The sequence below is a fragment of the Helianthus annuus genome, chromosome 14, assembly GCF_002127325.2.
Source record: "Helianthus annuus cultivar XRQ/B chromosome 14, HanXRQr2.0-SUNRISE, whole genome shotgun sequence".
In the NCBI taxonomy this organism is placed as follows: Eukaryota; Viridiplantae; Streptophyta; class Magnoliopsida; order Asterales; family Asteraceae; genus Helianthus; species Helianthus annuus.
In genome coordinates this window covers 168,574,196-168,591,557 of record NC_035446.2, presented here as the reverse complement: position 1 = coordinate 168,591,557, position 17,362 = coordinate 168,574,196, and the positions used below count along the sequence as shown (strand labels likewise).

The window sequence follows — 17,362 nt, the reverse complement described above, 5'->3', positions numbered from 1 at the left end:
ATTATGTTGTTTATATATTTTTAGGGTGATTACAACTTACGTTATAATTTCTAGGGTTTGAATAGTTGAAAATTAAAATTGGAACATTATGTTATGTAGCGATGAACTTATGCTATATAGAGAAAGAATTGCTTAAGCAATTAGTTTTAGATGATTTTTGGATAGATTTCAAAAAATGAAAACCCGTAGGGCGTCGATGTTTTAATTATGTTTGTAACAAAGTTTGACATGTAATTGATGATTATATAAATTTAGTTTGATGTTCGTTTGTTTTACATGACCCGACCCGAACCAATTTTTTTTTACTTATATACCTAGGGCCTAAAACTTTTAAAAATGTTCCGCACCCCTATGGAAAAATTCCTGGGTCCGCCACTGTTACCAACACTCCGAAAGAAAAACGATTACTGGTATATGTGTCGATATTGTTTGGACAACATTAGTTCTGGTCTTCATGCTACCGGTATTGATTTGATCGGTTGAAATTGGTTTGGTTCGTCACGGTAAGGGCATGTTACCAACACTTACTGTAGCTTAAGATTAAAAAAAAAAACACTATATTTGATTGTTCATACGAAACTGGTTCGGTCTTGCTACACGGTGGGAACTCGATTGGTTTCGGTTAATGTCCTCAGTTAAAAAAAAGCTAAATGTGATAACATGTACGTTTATGCTTCAGTTACGTGTTATTATAACTCAGAACTCGGTTTATGAAAAAAGGTTTTATCAAGACGCATATAATTTAGGCATGTCGCCAGTACATATACAAAAAGGGTAAATACCGTCACTTTGATAACATATACGTTTATGCTTCGATTATTTATACATTACTACTCATAATTCAGTTCCGGAAAAAAAGGACATATATCGAGATACATATGAAAATAGGCATATCGCAACCCTATGTTCTGTGTCTTTTAGCTTAAAATAAAAAATAATTAAATAATTAAAAAACACTCTATAGAGGTTTATGATTGGGTCCTCGTAAACCACCTTCTTCTTCGTGGTTCAAAAAAAGTTTATGGTTAAGGCCCATAAATATATTTTAGAAAGGCCCAAAGCTAGAAGATCCGGACTTATAAAGATGAAACCATGCGAAGAGTTAGCCCACTAAAAATCTGAAGTTACAAAAAGGTTCATTCTTTATATCTTACCAATAGTTTCTTTCTAACCGAAGGAATTTTATGAAACTTGAACACTAGCATACTATTGTTTATTCAAATAATTGCATTGTTCTTTTTTAGGTAAAGGAATTCTTGTAATTTATGTTTGTGGCGCATGGTTAACAAGTGATTTGCTTGGATGAATCAAATATGTTGATTAAATAATAACTATTGTTTATTCAAATAAGAATGTTAGGTTTTGGAATGTTAGAAGTTGGTAGAAAGGAAAAAGAAAAATACTGTACCAAATAACCCATTCAACACTTGCTTAATGTATGATGCTAATAATAAAGGCAAGAAAAGTGATTAGGGATAGTGTACATTAATTCAAAAGTGTGAAAAGTATATTATAACACTATATATAACACTATATAACACCATATAAACACCGTAAAACACAATGTAACACCATGTAACACTATATAACAATATATAACACTATACATCTATCATAGACATGCTATCAGACAAAATATAGTGTTATATTTGTTATATAGTGTTACATAGTGTTATATTGTGTTACATAGTGTTATACGGTGTTATATACTGTTATATATAGTGTTATAATACACTTCTCACACTTCTGGATTAATATACATGATCCTCTACCAGGTGTGTGGTGGAAGGATAAAAGCTATTAATTTTGGGTGGGGAAGGTGCTCAAGATGGTCTTAATTTAATAAATCAATTAGTTTTTTAGTTATTATTTGATATGAATATATAAACCAAAATCTTGCTTAATAAAAGATCGTGAATATGGACTCAATTGTTGCAATTGAGCAGTGTTGGAGACTTGATTGTTCAACTTAAAAAAGTAGGGGTTTAACGTGTAATCTAATAATAACAAAAAATACAAAAATAACCTTACAACTATTGCTTAGTTTTTATACTAAATATGGTTTGCATATGATTCTGAGTCTACTAATCAAAATCAGTATTTCATATGGATTTCAACAAAGACAATTAGACAAATCTGTTCTCTTTCACGTTGTCACTGAGAAGTTTGTAAAGGCACTATAAAAACGTGTCATTACAACTCCCAAGCAACGCAAACTGGACAGATAAATAAGAATGTTAGGTTTTGGAATTTTTTTAGAAGTTGGTAGAAAGGAAAAGAATACTATACCATATACCCCATTCAACACTTATATTAATGATGCTCGTAATAATAAAGGCAAGAAAATTGATAGGCGTGTGGTGGAAGGATAAAGGCTGTTTATTTTGGGTTGGGAAGGGGCTTAAAATGGTTTTTGTTTTATAAATTATTTTTTATTTATTATTTATTATTTGATATGATGATTACATAAACTGCAATCTTACTGTTGAGGGAACTTATTCTATACTATCTTAAAAGATAAAGTCGGTGGGGTTTCCCGGGTTTTCCACCGGCTTTGCCTTACCCCCTAAACTTTTATAATATTGCATTTCAAGCCCGTTAGCTTTGTTACGGCCTCTCCACTTTTGGAGTAATCAATTTTAGTCTTTTGTCTAACTTTACTATTCTTCTACTTTAACAATTGATATTTTTAGACCTAGCTTTTTACTAATTTATATTTCCTTGGACATAAAACACATAACACTCAGCAATTAAGACAAAGGATGATTAGTGCATGTACTCTTTTGTCTTTCGCCTATCAACGCCACCACATAATGCATGATTAACCACCCCCTCTTTTAACGTTATTTTCACAAAATTAGTAAAATAACATTAAAACTAACGCACTTTTATTTTTGTCCCCCGAACGTCTACACATATATATATTATATGCGCATACCACAATTAGAGCGTACCTTATTAAATGCATTGATACCACTAAATCAAACATACTTTAATAAATAAATAGTGATAGAACGATGATGTCACACATCCTAACAAATATGAGGAAAATGGACGGCTCTAAACATTTTAATCTTCATAATCAACAAGATTTTTCACATTCATATACAAAGTTATAATAAAAGATATTAAACAATCCATTTATAAAGCTAAAACAAAAAAAAAAACTAAAATAATCAACCTAAACCTCTAAAGCGAAAAGAAAAAAACTTAAAAAAACAACCTAACTAAACCTCAAGTGCATTCCTACTTCCCACCACACTACTTTCCTTATCTACACAACTCCCCCTTACACTTCTTCCATCACTCCCACCCCCCTTAACAATCCCAAACTTACACAAAACCCCCTCACCCCAATCCCAAAAATTAAGCACCATGTACGTTCCAATCCCACCAATCAACCCATACGCAATAGAATACGTCAACGGCATTAATATCAACGTAACAAACGCCGGAATCGCCTGTCGCATATCCTCCCAATCAATCTCCACCACAGATCTCATCATCAACACCCCCACCACTATCAACGCCGGCCCCACCGCCCACGCCGGTATCGACGCCAGTAACGGCGTGAAAAAAAACGCCACCATAAAACACCCCGCCACCGTCAACGCCGTTATCCCCGTCCTCCCACCTTCCCTTATCCCCGTTGACGATTCCAAATACGCCGTCACCGGCGACGTACCAACCAACGACCCGACAACAATCGCCGCCGCATCCGACATGAACGCAAAATATTGCCCCTCAAAATCGCCGTTTTCGTCGGTAAACCCGGCGAACTTTGCCATTGAGTATAAGGTTCCGGTGGTGTCTAAAACGTCGACGTATAGGAATGTTATTAATGCTTCCCAGAAAGCCGGTTTGTTGATGCCGGAAAAGCTTAATGCGCCGGCGGTTGACCGGATTTTATGAACGTCAACTATTGTTTTAAAGTAGTTGTAAGATGAGTCACCTTCCGGAGTGTTTGGAAACGCGGTTACTTGCGTGTTACGGAACAATGAAACGGCGGTTACAAACACAATGCCGTAAATTATTGACCCTTTTACGTTTTTAACCAAACAATATGAAATAATTACGAAGCCGACCACGCCGAGCCAGAAAGTGGGGCTCTCCATTCTGTTACCAACACACATGACACCACTGGAAACGTTGGAAAGAACCGAAACGGTGCCGTTTGGGAGAGTGATGACTTGCGCGAGTTTCGCACGTGAGGATTCGGGGCACGCGGCTAGTGTAACGAGCGTTGAGGAGCTGTAGCCGATTAAGCCGATTCCTTCGTTGTTTTGTAAGCCGATAAACGCTAAAAATAGACCGATACCCGCGGATGAGGAGATCCGGACCGGTTTCGGGACTATTTTCGCGAGTTTTGCTCGTAATCCAATGGCTGAGATTAGAAGGAATAATACTCCTTCGACGAAAACGGCCGCAAGTGCGCTTTCGTATGAGACTTTACCCGAGCCGTGAAAGCCGACAACGGTGTACGCAAAGTACGCGTTGGAGCCCATTGCGGGAGCTAAACCTAGCGGTAAATTAGCGAAAGTTCCCATGATAACGCACCCAATTAAAGACGATACGACGGTTGCCACGATTAAGTCTTTTCGGACTCTTTGTAAGCAAGCAGTGTAACCGGGGTTGACTGGGTGGAACTTGCAAGAGGTGGTGGGGATGATGAGGTGGAGATTTGGGCCGGTGCAGTTGGAGTTGAAGGTTGGGTTGGAGCAAAGAGGGATGCAGTCGTGGACCGAGCATGTGGCGCCCGAGTCGGAGAGGATGGTGGCGTTAACGGCTAAGATGTAGGCCATGGTGAGGAAGGTGGCCGTGCCTGCTCGAAGCTCGGTTGTGAAGGTGGTGTTGCGTTCGGTTAGTTTGAAGTGTTTTCCGACGCGGGATGTTGCTACGAAGGTGTTGAGCCGTGTTAACATCGTCGACGGTGGTGGTACCGTAGATTCTATTTCCATTTAAACTAGTTTTATACCCGTCTAGTGTTCTGATAGATTTAAGGTAATAATATCACAACACTTGTTTTATAAAAAAAAAAGTATGTGGAGAGTTGGTTCATCTCTTGAGTGTCAGAAAGATATTTATGGAGCGAAGACTGGTGTTAGATTCCAGCGGGTTAATTTCATATATATATTTTTATATAAAAAAGTACAACGTTTGTATAAATCGTCTCCAATGCCTAATATTGTTTTTGTTTATTCAGAAAACGAAGTGTTGCATAAAAGCTAAAAAACACATATGGATATTAAAGTTATTGACGAGGTATGACCCGGTTCGTCCAGGTTAAATCGGCCAATATCTGTTAAGACCCGGTTACTTTATAATCGATATTATTAAATATGGTACTAGCATTATTATTCCAATGGTTTTGAATCCGATACTAACTTGAGCGTCAGATGGTGGTCCAGAGACTTCTTCTAACGTGTTTATGGTTTTGCAAGTATGAAATGAGACGGAGAAGACACGTCGTGTTCATCTATATCATCGCTGAATTGAAGTACATACCTGCTCAGGTAGCTGCTTCTTTAGTTATTGTATGTGATCGATTGATTAAAAACCATTAAAGTATAACAAGTTACGGATACTATAACTATTAAAACATATACTTGAAGGTTATATACTTAACGTTATAACGTATTCTTTATTGCTTATTTTAATCATAAACTTAAGTTGTCGCTGCGCCTTCAATTGGTCTGCATAACTCAACTGAATAACACAACTCAACTTGGTTCGTGTTAACAAGATATCAACAATATTAATTGGTCAAACATAGTTACAACACGAAAAAATGTAATACATGAAAACTCAACTATTCGGAAGAATAACATTTTATGCCATATGAGTATGTAATCGCCTAATTGGATAATAAAAAAGCATTTCTAATCAAGAATATAATATTTTCGAAAAAAAGTTGTTTTATTTATCGAATATGGAATTTAACATTATCTAGATTTGGTAGTTCATTTTTCATCTATTGAAGTATTGAGACCCGACCGTTTCACCCTCGATCCAATCTACACAAAGAAGATAATTTAATCTAATTGTGGAACTCAATTGAATAAATACTTTAGTTTATTCTGCAAACAGTTCTTCTGATACTATCGAATAATACTAATGTTTACATGTTTTGACATCCACTACTTTCTAATTATGGCATTTATAGTTCTGTTAAAGACTTGATAAAAGAATAAAAATAAGAAAATTGCATTAGAAATTGTTTAGGAGAGTAGTGTGCACGGTTCAATTATTAGCCTCAACTGAAACCCAAGTAATCGGTTAATCTATTTTATTAATCAAGCGGGTTTTTATTAATCGATTCGGTTTACTCGGTTAGTTTGATAGTTTTCGGTTTGGTTTGTATTTGGTTAATAACTAAAACCAAACTCGGGCTAAAATTTTGCTTAAAAATACAAGAAATGAAGGTATAAATACATGAAATGGATATATAAATACATGAAATTGAGGTATAAAAATGAAATAGATGAAACCAAGGTATAAAAGCTAAAATATATAAAAATATCAATGGTTTGGTTCGGTTCAGTTAGTTTTAGTTAACTCAGGGTAAAAAAACCGATAACCGATTTTCGGTTCATTTTGGTTCGATTTCGATTTGGCTATTGCTATCGCTGACCCTAGTTATGTCAATCTGTATTTTGGATTTTGTAATTTTTTTAAATGTGTAAAAAAAAGATAATTTTAAGATATGTCAATTTTTCAAACAAAAATCTTACACATTTAATATAAAACATGCCGTTCAAAAAAATTAATATAGAACATTCTATTTTTGTTATGTATGAGTCCTTGTCCTAAATTTCGTCTTTAAAAGTGCACTCTGTGTTTAGAATATGGGGTATGCGGCTTGGGTTGGAACGTGGGTTGGCTGAAAACGCCTAAACCATCACCCTGGGGGCTTGGATTGGGGCGTGGCCCTTGGGGCTTGGGTTTGAAGCCGGGGGTGGGGCGGGCTAGCAAGGTGACATGGCGGGCTCTCAATGGCCAAACCAAACTCATGTCCCCAACCCAAACTCCCAACCCAAGCCCCACCATACCCCATGGGCATGGGTTTGAGTTTGTTTTCCACATGTCAACTCATGCCCTCAAACCCAAACCCACACCCACCATACCCCATAGGACATAGCCTTATATTTTGCCGATTGATAATCACATAACTAGTTAAAAAAACATCATTTTGTTGTTAAAAAAACACAAAAGAAACTAGGCTTCTTCAAATTTTGTCTCATTTGGACCTGTCCAGCTGTCCTACACTTTTTTTTTACGGCCAACAGAATAATAATCATAACTACATTGCAAATAATAAAACTTAGAAAGTCTACGGAGACAGAACCCAACAAACACTCAACGATCATTGTATTATGTATCTCAAATATAAAAATACACAACCACAAATTTACGTCATACAAAAGCTTGCTAAAAGTTTCCATGATTTTCGCATACTTATATACTTGATAAAAAAACCAGCAATATCATTTTATAAATGCATTTTTAAATGTTTAAATCTACGTCAACACGTAAGAGTAGTTATCATGTTAATTTGTTTTATATAGTTGGATTAAATGTACAATCTATGCATTTATATATACACAAAAGAGGCCGCGCCGCGTTTAATCCACTTTGTAATTATGGTGAAGTGATATTGCTTTAATAATGAAACACTCTGAAGTTGTGAGTCGTATTGGCTCTTTCTTATCCTAATCAAACAATTGTCTGTCTAAACATGGACAAAAAAGCCACTTTAGAACATTGGGCGGGCGGTTTTAATTTCAATGGTAGGGGTGGGTATCAATGGTTCTCAAAACATGTCATTTTCTTACCTTTTTAATCACATTTTTGTCTAGTCTTGGTGAAAGGTTATGCACTTATGCATGATAACTAAGTGCAAGCTGTTACAACCATTTGTTTGCAAACACCTTTTTTCATTGTGGTGTTTTGTTGGTTTATTTATGGTATGGTTGTTTAAATTTAAGTTTTAGTTGCTTAGTTTTATTTTTGTTGGAACTTATTTATGTTCTATCATATTATCTTAGAAATAAGACCAACTCTTCATCAATTGGTTATTTTAAGTATATATATGTAATGATGAACCCAAACATTTAAACATTAAAGATGTTTGGGTGAAATGGTTTGTTGGAAGTTAATGAAATATTATTCACTAAAATCTAAATTATATTCCGAACCCATTTTGTTTATAGAATGAGTTGGAATTGGTATAAGAAATTCCATTGATAGCCATCATAACATGTGATTGGACAATGAGAAAATATAAAATTGTGATGAATTCCATTTTGTGAAAGAATATTGATATGTATTTCACATAATGAAGGAATCCGGTCAAAGATGTTGGTCAAGATTTTGTCTTTCTAAGTGGTTACGGTTCAATTCCTGTGATGATCGAAAAATATATAATTTAGTAGTAGGATTAGAGAGTGTCTGAGTTATCATTCTAAAAAACTAAAACAAAACAAAAAAAAAAAAAAGATTCTCCCTCTTGTGTAAAAAATAAAACTTCTCATTATTGCTAGTCCTTTCGCAAATTCTTTTTATCTAGAAGCACTCATACAACTCTTCTTTACTTCTTGGTGACTTATAGAGCAAGGTAGTGGTGCACAAATCGGGTTTCTGAATACTCGGTTCCGGGTATGGAACCGGGTTCGGGTATAATCGGGTTCTACAAAATCGGGTATTGACAATACCCGGCTCGGGTCCGGGTCCGGGTTTTATATAAAAAATGTATACCCTATATACCCGGGTTCGGGTAGGGTTCGGGTCGGGTTTTCTAATACACGGGTATTATAATACCCTATTTTCGGGTTCGGGTAGAGTCGGATATGGATCGGGTTGGGTTCGGGTATGCCTCGGATATTCATTTATTTGAATAAATCATAGAAATATAAAATGTAAAACCTTTTTATTTCATAAAACATAGAAATACATGACACCTAAATAATCATTGAACCGGATCGAATAAGATGATGAACATAGCTAGCTTCGAATAACTTGATCGTCTTCGTTTATTGTTCGTCATCAAAGACCTCTTTTATAGGATATAGAGATACAATGTAAACCAAATAAATGATCATAATACACTTTCTAACGGCTATATAGCCGTTACCAAGGTACAAAACTTGAAAAAAACAAAAAAAAAAAAAAAACCTGAACAGGGTATTGGGAAACCCGGACCGGGTATTGAAAAAACCCGGTTCCCGGGTTCGGGTTGAAACCGGGTACTCGTAAAACCCGGGTTGAAAACGGGTATAAAAAACCTGGTTCCGGGTTCAGGTTTTATAACAGAAATGCATACCCAACCCCTACCCTATGGGTAGGGTCGGGTTTGGGTTCGGGTATAAAAAAACCCGGGTTTTATAATACCCGGTTCCGGGTTTTTTTTTCTGGTCCGGGTCCAGATTTGGGTTTTTTGTGCACCACTAGAGCAAGGTGTAACTTGTCACCTTTATTACATGTAATCACTAATGGATATGGATAACTTTTATCTCCAACTTAATAATAGAAAAACCAATTCCAAAGGCCAAAGTAACCTAGGCCCAAAGGTACTTGAATACAGATTTTTTTTTTAAATATTGGCCCACATTGTTAATGTAAGATTGCAAGATAAAAAGAAATTATGTAACATATATTATAACTTAGTGGACATCCCAAAACTAAAGTGCAATGCAATGCAACAATACTAGCATGCAACCAAGAATCATAGTCTTTCTACACCAAAAAAAACTCTATTTTCAAATTTCAATACCTAAGTCCTTTAGCAACCTCAAAAAAATGCGCGACATTTTCCTCCGGTGTACCTACTTTAATACCATGGCCAAGATTCAGTATGTGCTTCATGTTCCCTGCTTTCTTCACCGTATCATGTATCCTATTCGTGATGAAATCTTTTGACCCGAACAACACACCAGGGTCCACATTCCCCTGAACCGCTATATCAGACCCTAACCGCTTCCTACCTTCAGCCATATCCACTGTCCAGTCCAAGCTAACCACATCAACCCCGGTCAAAGGTAGCCTTTCGAGCAACCCACCTGACCCACTTGCGTAAAGTATTAAAGGGAGATCCGGGTGAGTTTGTTTAACGGTATCCACAATCCGTTTCAAGTAAGGGAGACTGAACTCTTCAAAGTCAGTTGGGCTGAGCTCGGTGGCCCATGAGTCGAAGATTTGAACCGCTTGTGCACCGTTGTCAGCTTGGTATTTTATGTACGTAGCCATTGAGGTTGTGAATTTTTCAAGCAGTGCATGGAGTACCTGCAATTAGGGGTGTCAATCGTGTTGGGTTGATGGGTTGATGGGCTGTGGGTTGGTGGGTTGAAATGCTCAACCCGAACCCGACCCATTTTAATATTCGGGTCAAAGATTTCAACCCTAACCTGCACACATATAAATTCGGGTCAACCCGACCCGTTTAACCCGTATTTTTAAACGAGTCATACAAGTTGACGAATTATAAGCGAGTTGTTGGGTTTTAAGCGAGTTATCGATAACATGTTTAATTTTGAGTATAAGTTCATAAGTAAATAATATAACGCGTCAAAACTAACAGAGCCGGCCCTGAGAATTCGTGTACCCTGTTCGAGGTCGAAAAAAACGTGCCCTTAGGCCTTAACGAAATTGAGTATTGGCCTCACTAAAGATTTAAACCTAATGTCAATGGGCTAATAACTAATATAAACCAGAAAAAAAAGTTTTATAAGTGGGCCTATATTGGTGTTTGTATGGGTATCCTATTAAGTTATTTTTTTTACATATGCATATCGGATTTTTTTAGAATAACATGTCCTTCGAAATATCGGGCCCTGGCCGGTGGTCCTCCCCGCCCACCCTCAGGGCCGGCCATGAAAACTAACATTATTATAACTAACCATGTGAAATAGAAACAAAAAAAAAAAAAACAAAAACAAAAAAAAAAGTTCTTTTCTAAATAGTTAACCAGGTTAATGGGTCAACCCGAACCCGACCTGTTTTTAAAAATGGGTCGTGTTAGTTGACCCAACCTGTTTTTTCATGTCGGGTTTGGGTCGTGTCAAGAAAATCTGCAATGGTGGGCTGATTAGGTTTTAAATTATGAAACGAGAAAATATGAAATATAACGTAATAAATTACCTTAGGCTGTGAGAAAGCAAGCTTCTTAATTTTGGTAAAGTTCTTTGACGATCCGCCTTCGACACAATATGATGCCAAGGTAAACGGAGCCCCGACAAAACCTAGAACTGCAGCTTCATTGTTTACCTGAATACCATTCATGAAAATTTGTAAAACGCAAAAACGAATTATATGAACACATGCTAATCGATACCTCTTTTCTCAAAATCGTTAAAGCCTCGCCAACATATGGAACCCATTCTTGAGGAGTGAACTCCGTGACTTTGTCCACGTCAGCAGCCGTGGTGATTGGATCAAATATTATGGGACCCTTTCCTTTAACAATGTCAAAGGGTATGTTCATTCCCGGTAGAGGCGTAAGAATGTCGGAAAACAAAATAACCTGTAAACATATTCAGTGACAGAATGCGAGAAAATATTTATGATTCTCGTGATCGATTAAATGAAGCGTATCTTACTCCATCAGGCTTAAAGACTTTCCATGGCTGTAACGAAATCTCCACAACAAGATCTACATTCTCCGATCTTTCACGAAACGAAGGATGCTTCTGACAGATGTCTTGATAGCTCTGCACAATAAAAACAAATATAACTAACACCCAAAGACGAACATAATCAAAACAAACATAGATCATAGTTACGGCTGCAAACGAACCGAGCGAACATGAACAAGACCTTGTTCGTGTTCGTTTGTTAAGAAATATATGTGTTCACGAACTGTTTACAAACACTTCTGAACGAGATTTTATGTTCGTGTTTGTTTGTTAAGGAAATGAACATGTTCGTGTTCGTTTGTGTTTGTTTATTAATTTTAGGCAACAGACGAAAACGATCGTTGATGAACACAAACTAACGTTCATGAACACAAATGGAAACAAACAAATACAAACAAACGTTCATGAATAGAATATATAATACAGTGACACTTATTATATATTTTATTTGTCGTAATTTTGAAGTTTTAAATAAAATATAAAAACTAAAAACTAAAAACACTAATGAACTATCAAACACAATCGAACATAAATGAACACGTTGCCGAACGTTCACGAACATAAATGAACGAATGCAGCCTCTGTTCATGTTCGTTTGTTTAATAAACAAACAAACACAAACGAATTTCCAGCCGAACTGTTCGGTAAACGTTTGGTTTGTTTGCAGCCCTAATCATAGTTTAACAACCATTAGAAAAACTAAAGAATTGTGGTTATATAGACCTGCCTTCATGTACCTCCCGGCTTGTCTCATGAGCCAAACCGGGGGTCTTTCTACATCTTCACCTCGAACAGCATTCAGCAATAGCGGTTCAGACGTATTCACAGCTTTTCGTTCCGCAACACTCGCTGGATATCATAATTGAAGTAACATACATACAGATAGTCAGATACTACTCGATTTCGGGTTACAGATAACAGATCTATCATAATATGGCAGCTCAAAAACATGATTTAAAAACCAAATATAACAATTTGACAGCAAGAACTAAAGATATACATCAACTGTATTCAGCATAATATATTAAACAACTGAATTACAAATAAATCATGATAATTAAATGTAACCTAAAACGACACATATTGGGTTAAATTATGCGTTCAATTATAGATAACTAAAACGACATAAATTGGGTTATTCTGCCTTCAATTAGCAATGGAAATTGAACCAAATTCACGGCACAAGCTCATAAAATTAGGTTTTTTTTACATAATTTGATCAAAATGCAGAAAATGGAATGAAATGAAATGAAATAAAAACATTACCTCCAGCGGAGCAGGTGATTCGATTAGGGCGAAAAGTAGTGGAATTGGAAACTGAGATTGAGGAGAAAGATGGAAGCGAACAGGTGTAGGTGATAGACATGGTGTTTTTTTTTTTTTTAAATAAATTCTGGGTAAAGGGGTTGAATTAAATTGGGGAAGAAGGTAGTGGGTTAAAGGGGGTTTGGATAAAATAAAGATAAGGAGAAAATCTGCACATCTATCGTCTTCTACAGATCTGTAATTACCAATTTCAACAACTCTTCATCGGTTAATCAAATGTAACTACCAAAGTTATTTTCATTGAGCTTTTTTTTTTTTTTTAGGGCATGTTTGGCTAAGCTTATTATAGTTAAAAAGGATTTTTGGAAAATGACTTTTGAGAAAAGGACTTTTTGAAAATGAGTTTTTAAAAAAAGTGTTTGGATTAGCTTATTGATGTAAAATGACTAAAATGGGCATTCTTTTAGATATAAGGGGGTAAAGAAGGGGTATATTGGTAATTTGTAGTTTGAAAAGTTAAAAGCTGACCAAAAAGTCACAATATTATGACTTCTTGAAACCTCCTTTTTCTTCTTTGCAAAAAGCCATTTCTAAAAGGACTTTTGGCTTAGCCAAACACAAAAACAACTTATTGGCTTTTTGATAAGTCAATAAGCCAATAAGTTGTTTTGAAAAGCTTAGCCAAACATGCCCTTAATAAAGGTTTACTACATCAATTTTTTTGGTTGACTTATATAGACTTGGTAAATGATTTCATTAAAAAAACAATACAGCCGCAAAAGCCACAAAAAGGCACAGCAACCAAACCCAAACAATTACGTTAGACTAAAAGGGCACCAATCGTAACAAGATACTGAGTTACAATTAGATCTATGTTTGAACCATAAGAAATCTAATATAAACAATGATTTCTTCTATTTTAACCTCCTTTTGTTGAAACTTCATCTCGTTCCTCGCCTTCCAAATGCTTCAACTAGCTACAATAATGATTCTTTGAAGCGCAGATTTTTTTTGTGGTAAATGATTACGTGATCACTTTTATAAAAATACATGTAGATATACTAATTATAGTTAAAAGTGCAAATAATAATGGTAAATTAAAACATCCACAATTCTACATTTTACGAAACATCCACCTCAGTGTTTTACATTAGATTTCAAATTTATCTAAAAGTCTGTATTTTTTCCATGACACAAAAATCTAAAAACCACCATTGAAAAGTAATAAAATTATTTTTTAAAAAAAGTTGTATGTGAGAGAGGACGGTCCCACCACTTGGCCGAATGAGGTTTGAAAACACGGACGGCCTTGCGGACTTGGAGTCCACAACGCTGCAAACGGGGTTGAGGTTCGGTTTGTAAATTCGGACAGATCACGTTGGCTATGGACCTGAGGGTTGTGCATGCTCTTATAGTCTGTTGGTTTTATATATAACACTAACCGTATACGAAATTGTTTTACAAACGTGTTTAACTTGTTAAAATAATATTTTTAGCTGCTGAAAAGTTAAAAAGATATAACAAAATCTAAATAAATTTAAGAGAATAACCAATCACATATTTGATGAGTGAGCATAACTAACAATAATCAGGTTACGGGATGATCGACGATAAAGAAACATTTAATTGAGGAGAGAGGTGAAGAAGCATTCGCCTTAAAAAATGTTGATCAACTTTTTTTACTCACTTTTCTCGTTTGTCTATTCATTCTCATTCTCTTTCCTTCCCATAAAGGTTGCAAACTTTATAAAAAAAAATCCTATCAGTTTCATGTTTAGAAGCATCATAATATTAAGGGAAAATCACGAAAATGCAAATTGACCATACACTTTTGTGAAAATGAATATGTGAGGCGTCACTGAAAACAATGCACCTGAAGCGTCGCGTCTAACGTAGACGTTCCAAGTAAAAGACGATCTAGCCAATCAAATTACGACATGTGTCATCAAATGCCTTGTAGACGCTTCCTTTTTTTGCTTTTCCACAACGTTTTTTAAACTGAAGTGAACTGATACCGAACAAATTCCCACCGCCTAGCATATAAACTCCACTAGTTCTATGTATATGTCATAGTTAAATATTGTGTTTTCACATTAAACATGTTGTGAATCATGCTACTGGCTCTAGGGCCAATATAATGAAGTAATTGCTTGGTGCTCCATGTTACAGGGGCCTCAAATTTAGTTTTTAGAGTTTTGAACAATAGTTTCTTTAGAGAAGGGAAGAAAACATATATAAAAAAATTAAATTAAATATAATGTGATTACCAAGTCCTCTGAATGATCGCCGTCGTCTCCAGAATGATATTGGATCATATATGAAAACAATAATGCTTAGAAACCATAAAAAAATCACACAGATCAATAGCTAAAACACACAAAAATGTGTTGAAAGCCATACCATAATGTGCTATGTTATCACTTCATCCTCTTACAAGTCGAGACCATTTCGGTTAAGACCTTAAATTGTACACAAAGCAGGAATAACACGGCATGGAAAAACCAAAATACTATCAACCACACATTCGGCAATCAAACATGTAAACGAAAAGCTACAAGCCGAGTATGAGAAAGCAAGAACAACAGAATTGTTTTTTGTTATTTTCCTAACATGAGTAACATTGAAAGAAAGGAATAGTCAGTACCGAGTGTCACATTGCATTTTGAGAGTTAATATCTACCAATATAATGTACTAGAAAGCTGTAAACGAACCGAACGAACACGAACAAGGTCATGTTCGTGTTCGTTCGTTAAGGAAATTAACATGTTCGCGAACTGTTCACGAACGCATACCGAACATAAGTTTATGTTCGTGTTTGTTCGTTAAGGAAATTCAGTTGTTCACGAACAATTCGTGAACACTGGTCTCGAACACAAACGAACACAAGCAAATAAAAACGAACGAAAACAAACATTTAACTTGAAAATAAAAATAAAAACATTGATATCCTTAAACATTATATAAGTAGTTAAACACAAGCATCAAATGATAAATCAAAACACAAGAAGTCTACTACACTACCAAACAATGAATCAAGTTTAACTAACTTAGACATAGTTATCCCAAAAAATGGTTTAGAATGTCCAAATTTTAGCTAACTTAGAAAAAATAGGGTTTCAAGTTTTCAATAGATAAAAGGTTTATTGTTTATTATTTTTTTTAATATATAATCAAACGAACACGAACGAATATGAACGAACGTAATCGAACATATTACCGAACATTCACGAACGCAGTCAAACGAACGAGGCCTGTGTTCGTGTTCGTTCGCTAAGATAATCGAACAGAATTTTTTGTTCGTGTTCGTTCGTTAAGCTAATCGAACGAACATAAACGAACTTCCCGCCAAACGGTTCACGAACTGTTCGCTGAACGTTCGGTTCATTTACAGCCCTAAGAAAGATGAAACAAGCTGTTACTAACTCTATGGTAGCAATTTTGATAACCATATTCACTCATTTCCCAGTAAATCCAAAAAAAAAAAAAATAATTCATAACTTAAGTAAATAGATGGACTATCCCTTGTGGTTCTTCGTGCAACCGCCTTTAGTTTTCAGGGTGGAGATATAATAGGAAGTTTATTTGGCTAGGAAGGCTAGGAAGTGATCTTGACCATCCATTTACTTAATCAAGGGCTAAGATTAAATCAGGGAAATTGAAAGTAAAAAAAGAGGCGCGTGACTTTTTTCAGGGGCAATCTAGTCAATCCAAGCCAATAGTTTCTCTCTCCTCCAATTCCCCCCATTTTTTAAACGTTAATAACTCTTTCATACGACATTATTTTTTTATAAAAATTGCACCAAAAAAACGAGTGTTTTTTTATCTTTAAAACGAGTATACTATTGCTATATTTTGAAAAAAAAAAATTAAAACCCAGTTGCGTAAAACGCAATAGAAAAAACCCCAGTATCGTAAAACGCAATGAAAAAAAAACCCTAAAAAATGACTTATTTGTAAAACGCAATGGCCAGAAAACACAAAGAAATGTCTTATTTGTAAAACGCAATGGCCAGAAAACACATAAAAATGTGTTTTACCTAAAACGCAATGCACCAAAAACACAAAAAAATGACTTATTTGTAAAACGCAATGGCCAGAATACACTTAAAATGTCTGTTTTCTAAAACGCAATGGACTGAAAACACATAAAAAAGTGTTTTACCTAAAACGCAATGCACCAAAAACACAAAGAAATGTCTTATATGTAAAACGCAATGGCCAGAAAACACTTAAAAATGACTCATTCTAAAACGCAATGGACTGAAAACACCTAAAAAATGTGTTTTACCTAAAACACAATGACTAAAAACACTTAAAAATGTGTTTTTTTCTAAAACGCAATAGCTGTCTGTCACTGTGAACTGTCTGTCACTGTGAACTGTCTTATTTCTAAAACGCAATGGACACATAAAACTGTCTGTCACTGTGAACTGTCTGAATTGTCTACGAATTACTGTCTTCGAAATGA

General features: G+C 35.4%; 2 protein-coding genes across 2 annotated transcripts; both read right to left on the bottom strand.

Moving 5' to 3' along the window:
- Positions 1-3,058: 3,058 nt before the first annotated feature.
- Positions 3,059-5,044, bottom strand: LOC118486780 (adenine/guanine permease AZG1-like). Its single transcript, XM_035983533.1, has one exon. It carries the CDS (start codon positions 4,956-4,958, stop codon positions 3,228-3,230), a length of 1,731 nt encoding a protein of 576 aa, XP_035839426.1. The 5' UTR covers positions 4,959-5,044; the 3' UTR covers positions 3,059-3,227.
- Positions 5,045-9,628: 4,584 nt separating this feature from the next.
- LOC110904940 (uroporphyrinogen decarboxylase) lies at positions 9,629-13,190 on the bottom strand. The gene is made up of 6 exons (XM_022150803.2): positions 12,894-13,190; positions 12,355-12,476; positions 11,592-11,702; positions 11,327-11,515; positions 11,134-11,259; positions 9,629-10,278 (listed from the first exon to the last, which is right to left on the bottom strand). Exons 1-6 carry the CDS (start codon positions 12,991-12,993, stop codon positions 9,763-9,765), a joined length of 1,164 nt encoding a protein of 387 aa, XP_022006495.1. The 5' UTR covers positions 12,994-13,190; the 3' UTR covers positions 9,629-9,762.
- Between the last annotated feature and the right edge of the window lie 4,172 nt (positions 13,191-17,362).

What these genes read in the sequence shown, in the direction of transcription:
- LOC118486780 (XM_035983533.1), bottom strand. Translation starts at nt 4,958, where the DNA reads ATGGAAATAGAATCTACGGTACCACCACCGTCGACGATGTTAACACGG.
- LOC110904940 (XM_022150803.2), bottom strand. Translation starts at nt 12,993, where the DNA reads ATGTCTATCACCTACACCTGTTCGCTTCCATCTTTCTCCTCAATCTCA. An exon ending in AAGCCGGGAGGTACATGAAG is followed by an intron (nt 11,703 to 12,354) that starts GCAGGTCTATAT and finishes TTTATTGTGCAG; the next exon opens with AGCTATCAAGACATCTGTCA. An exon ending in TTGCTTTCTCACAGCCTAAG is followed by an intron (nt 10,279 to 11,133) that starts GTAATTTATTAC and finishes CCCTAATTGCAG; the next exon opens with GTACTCCATGCACTGCTTGA.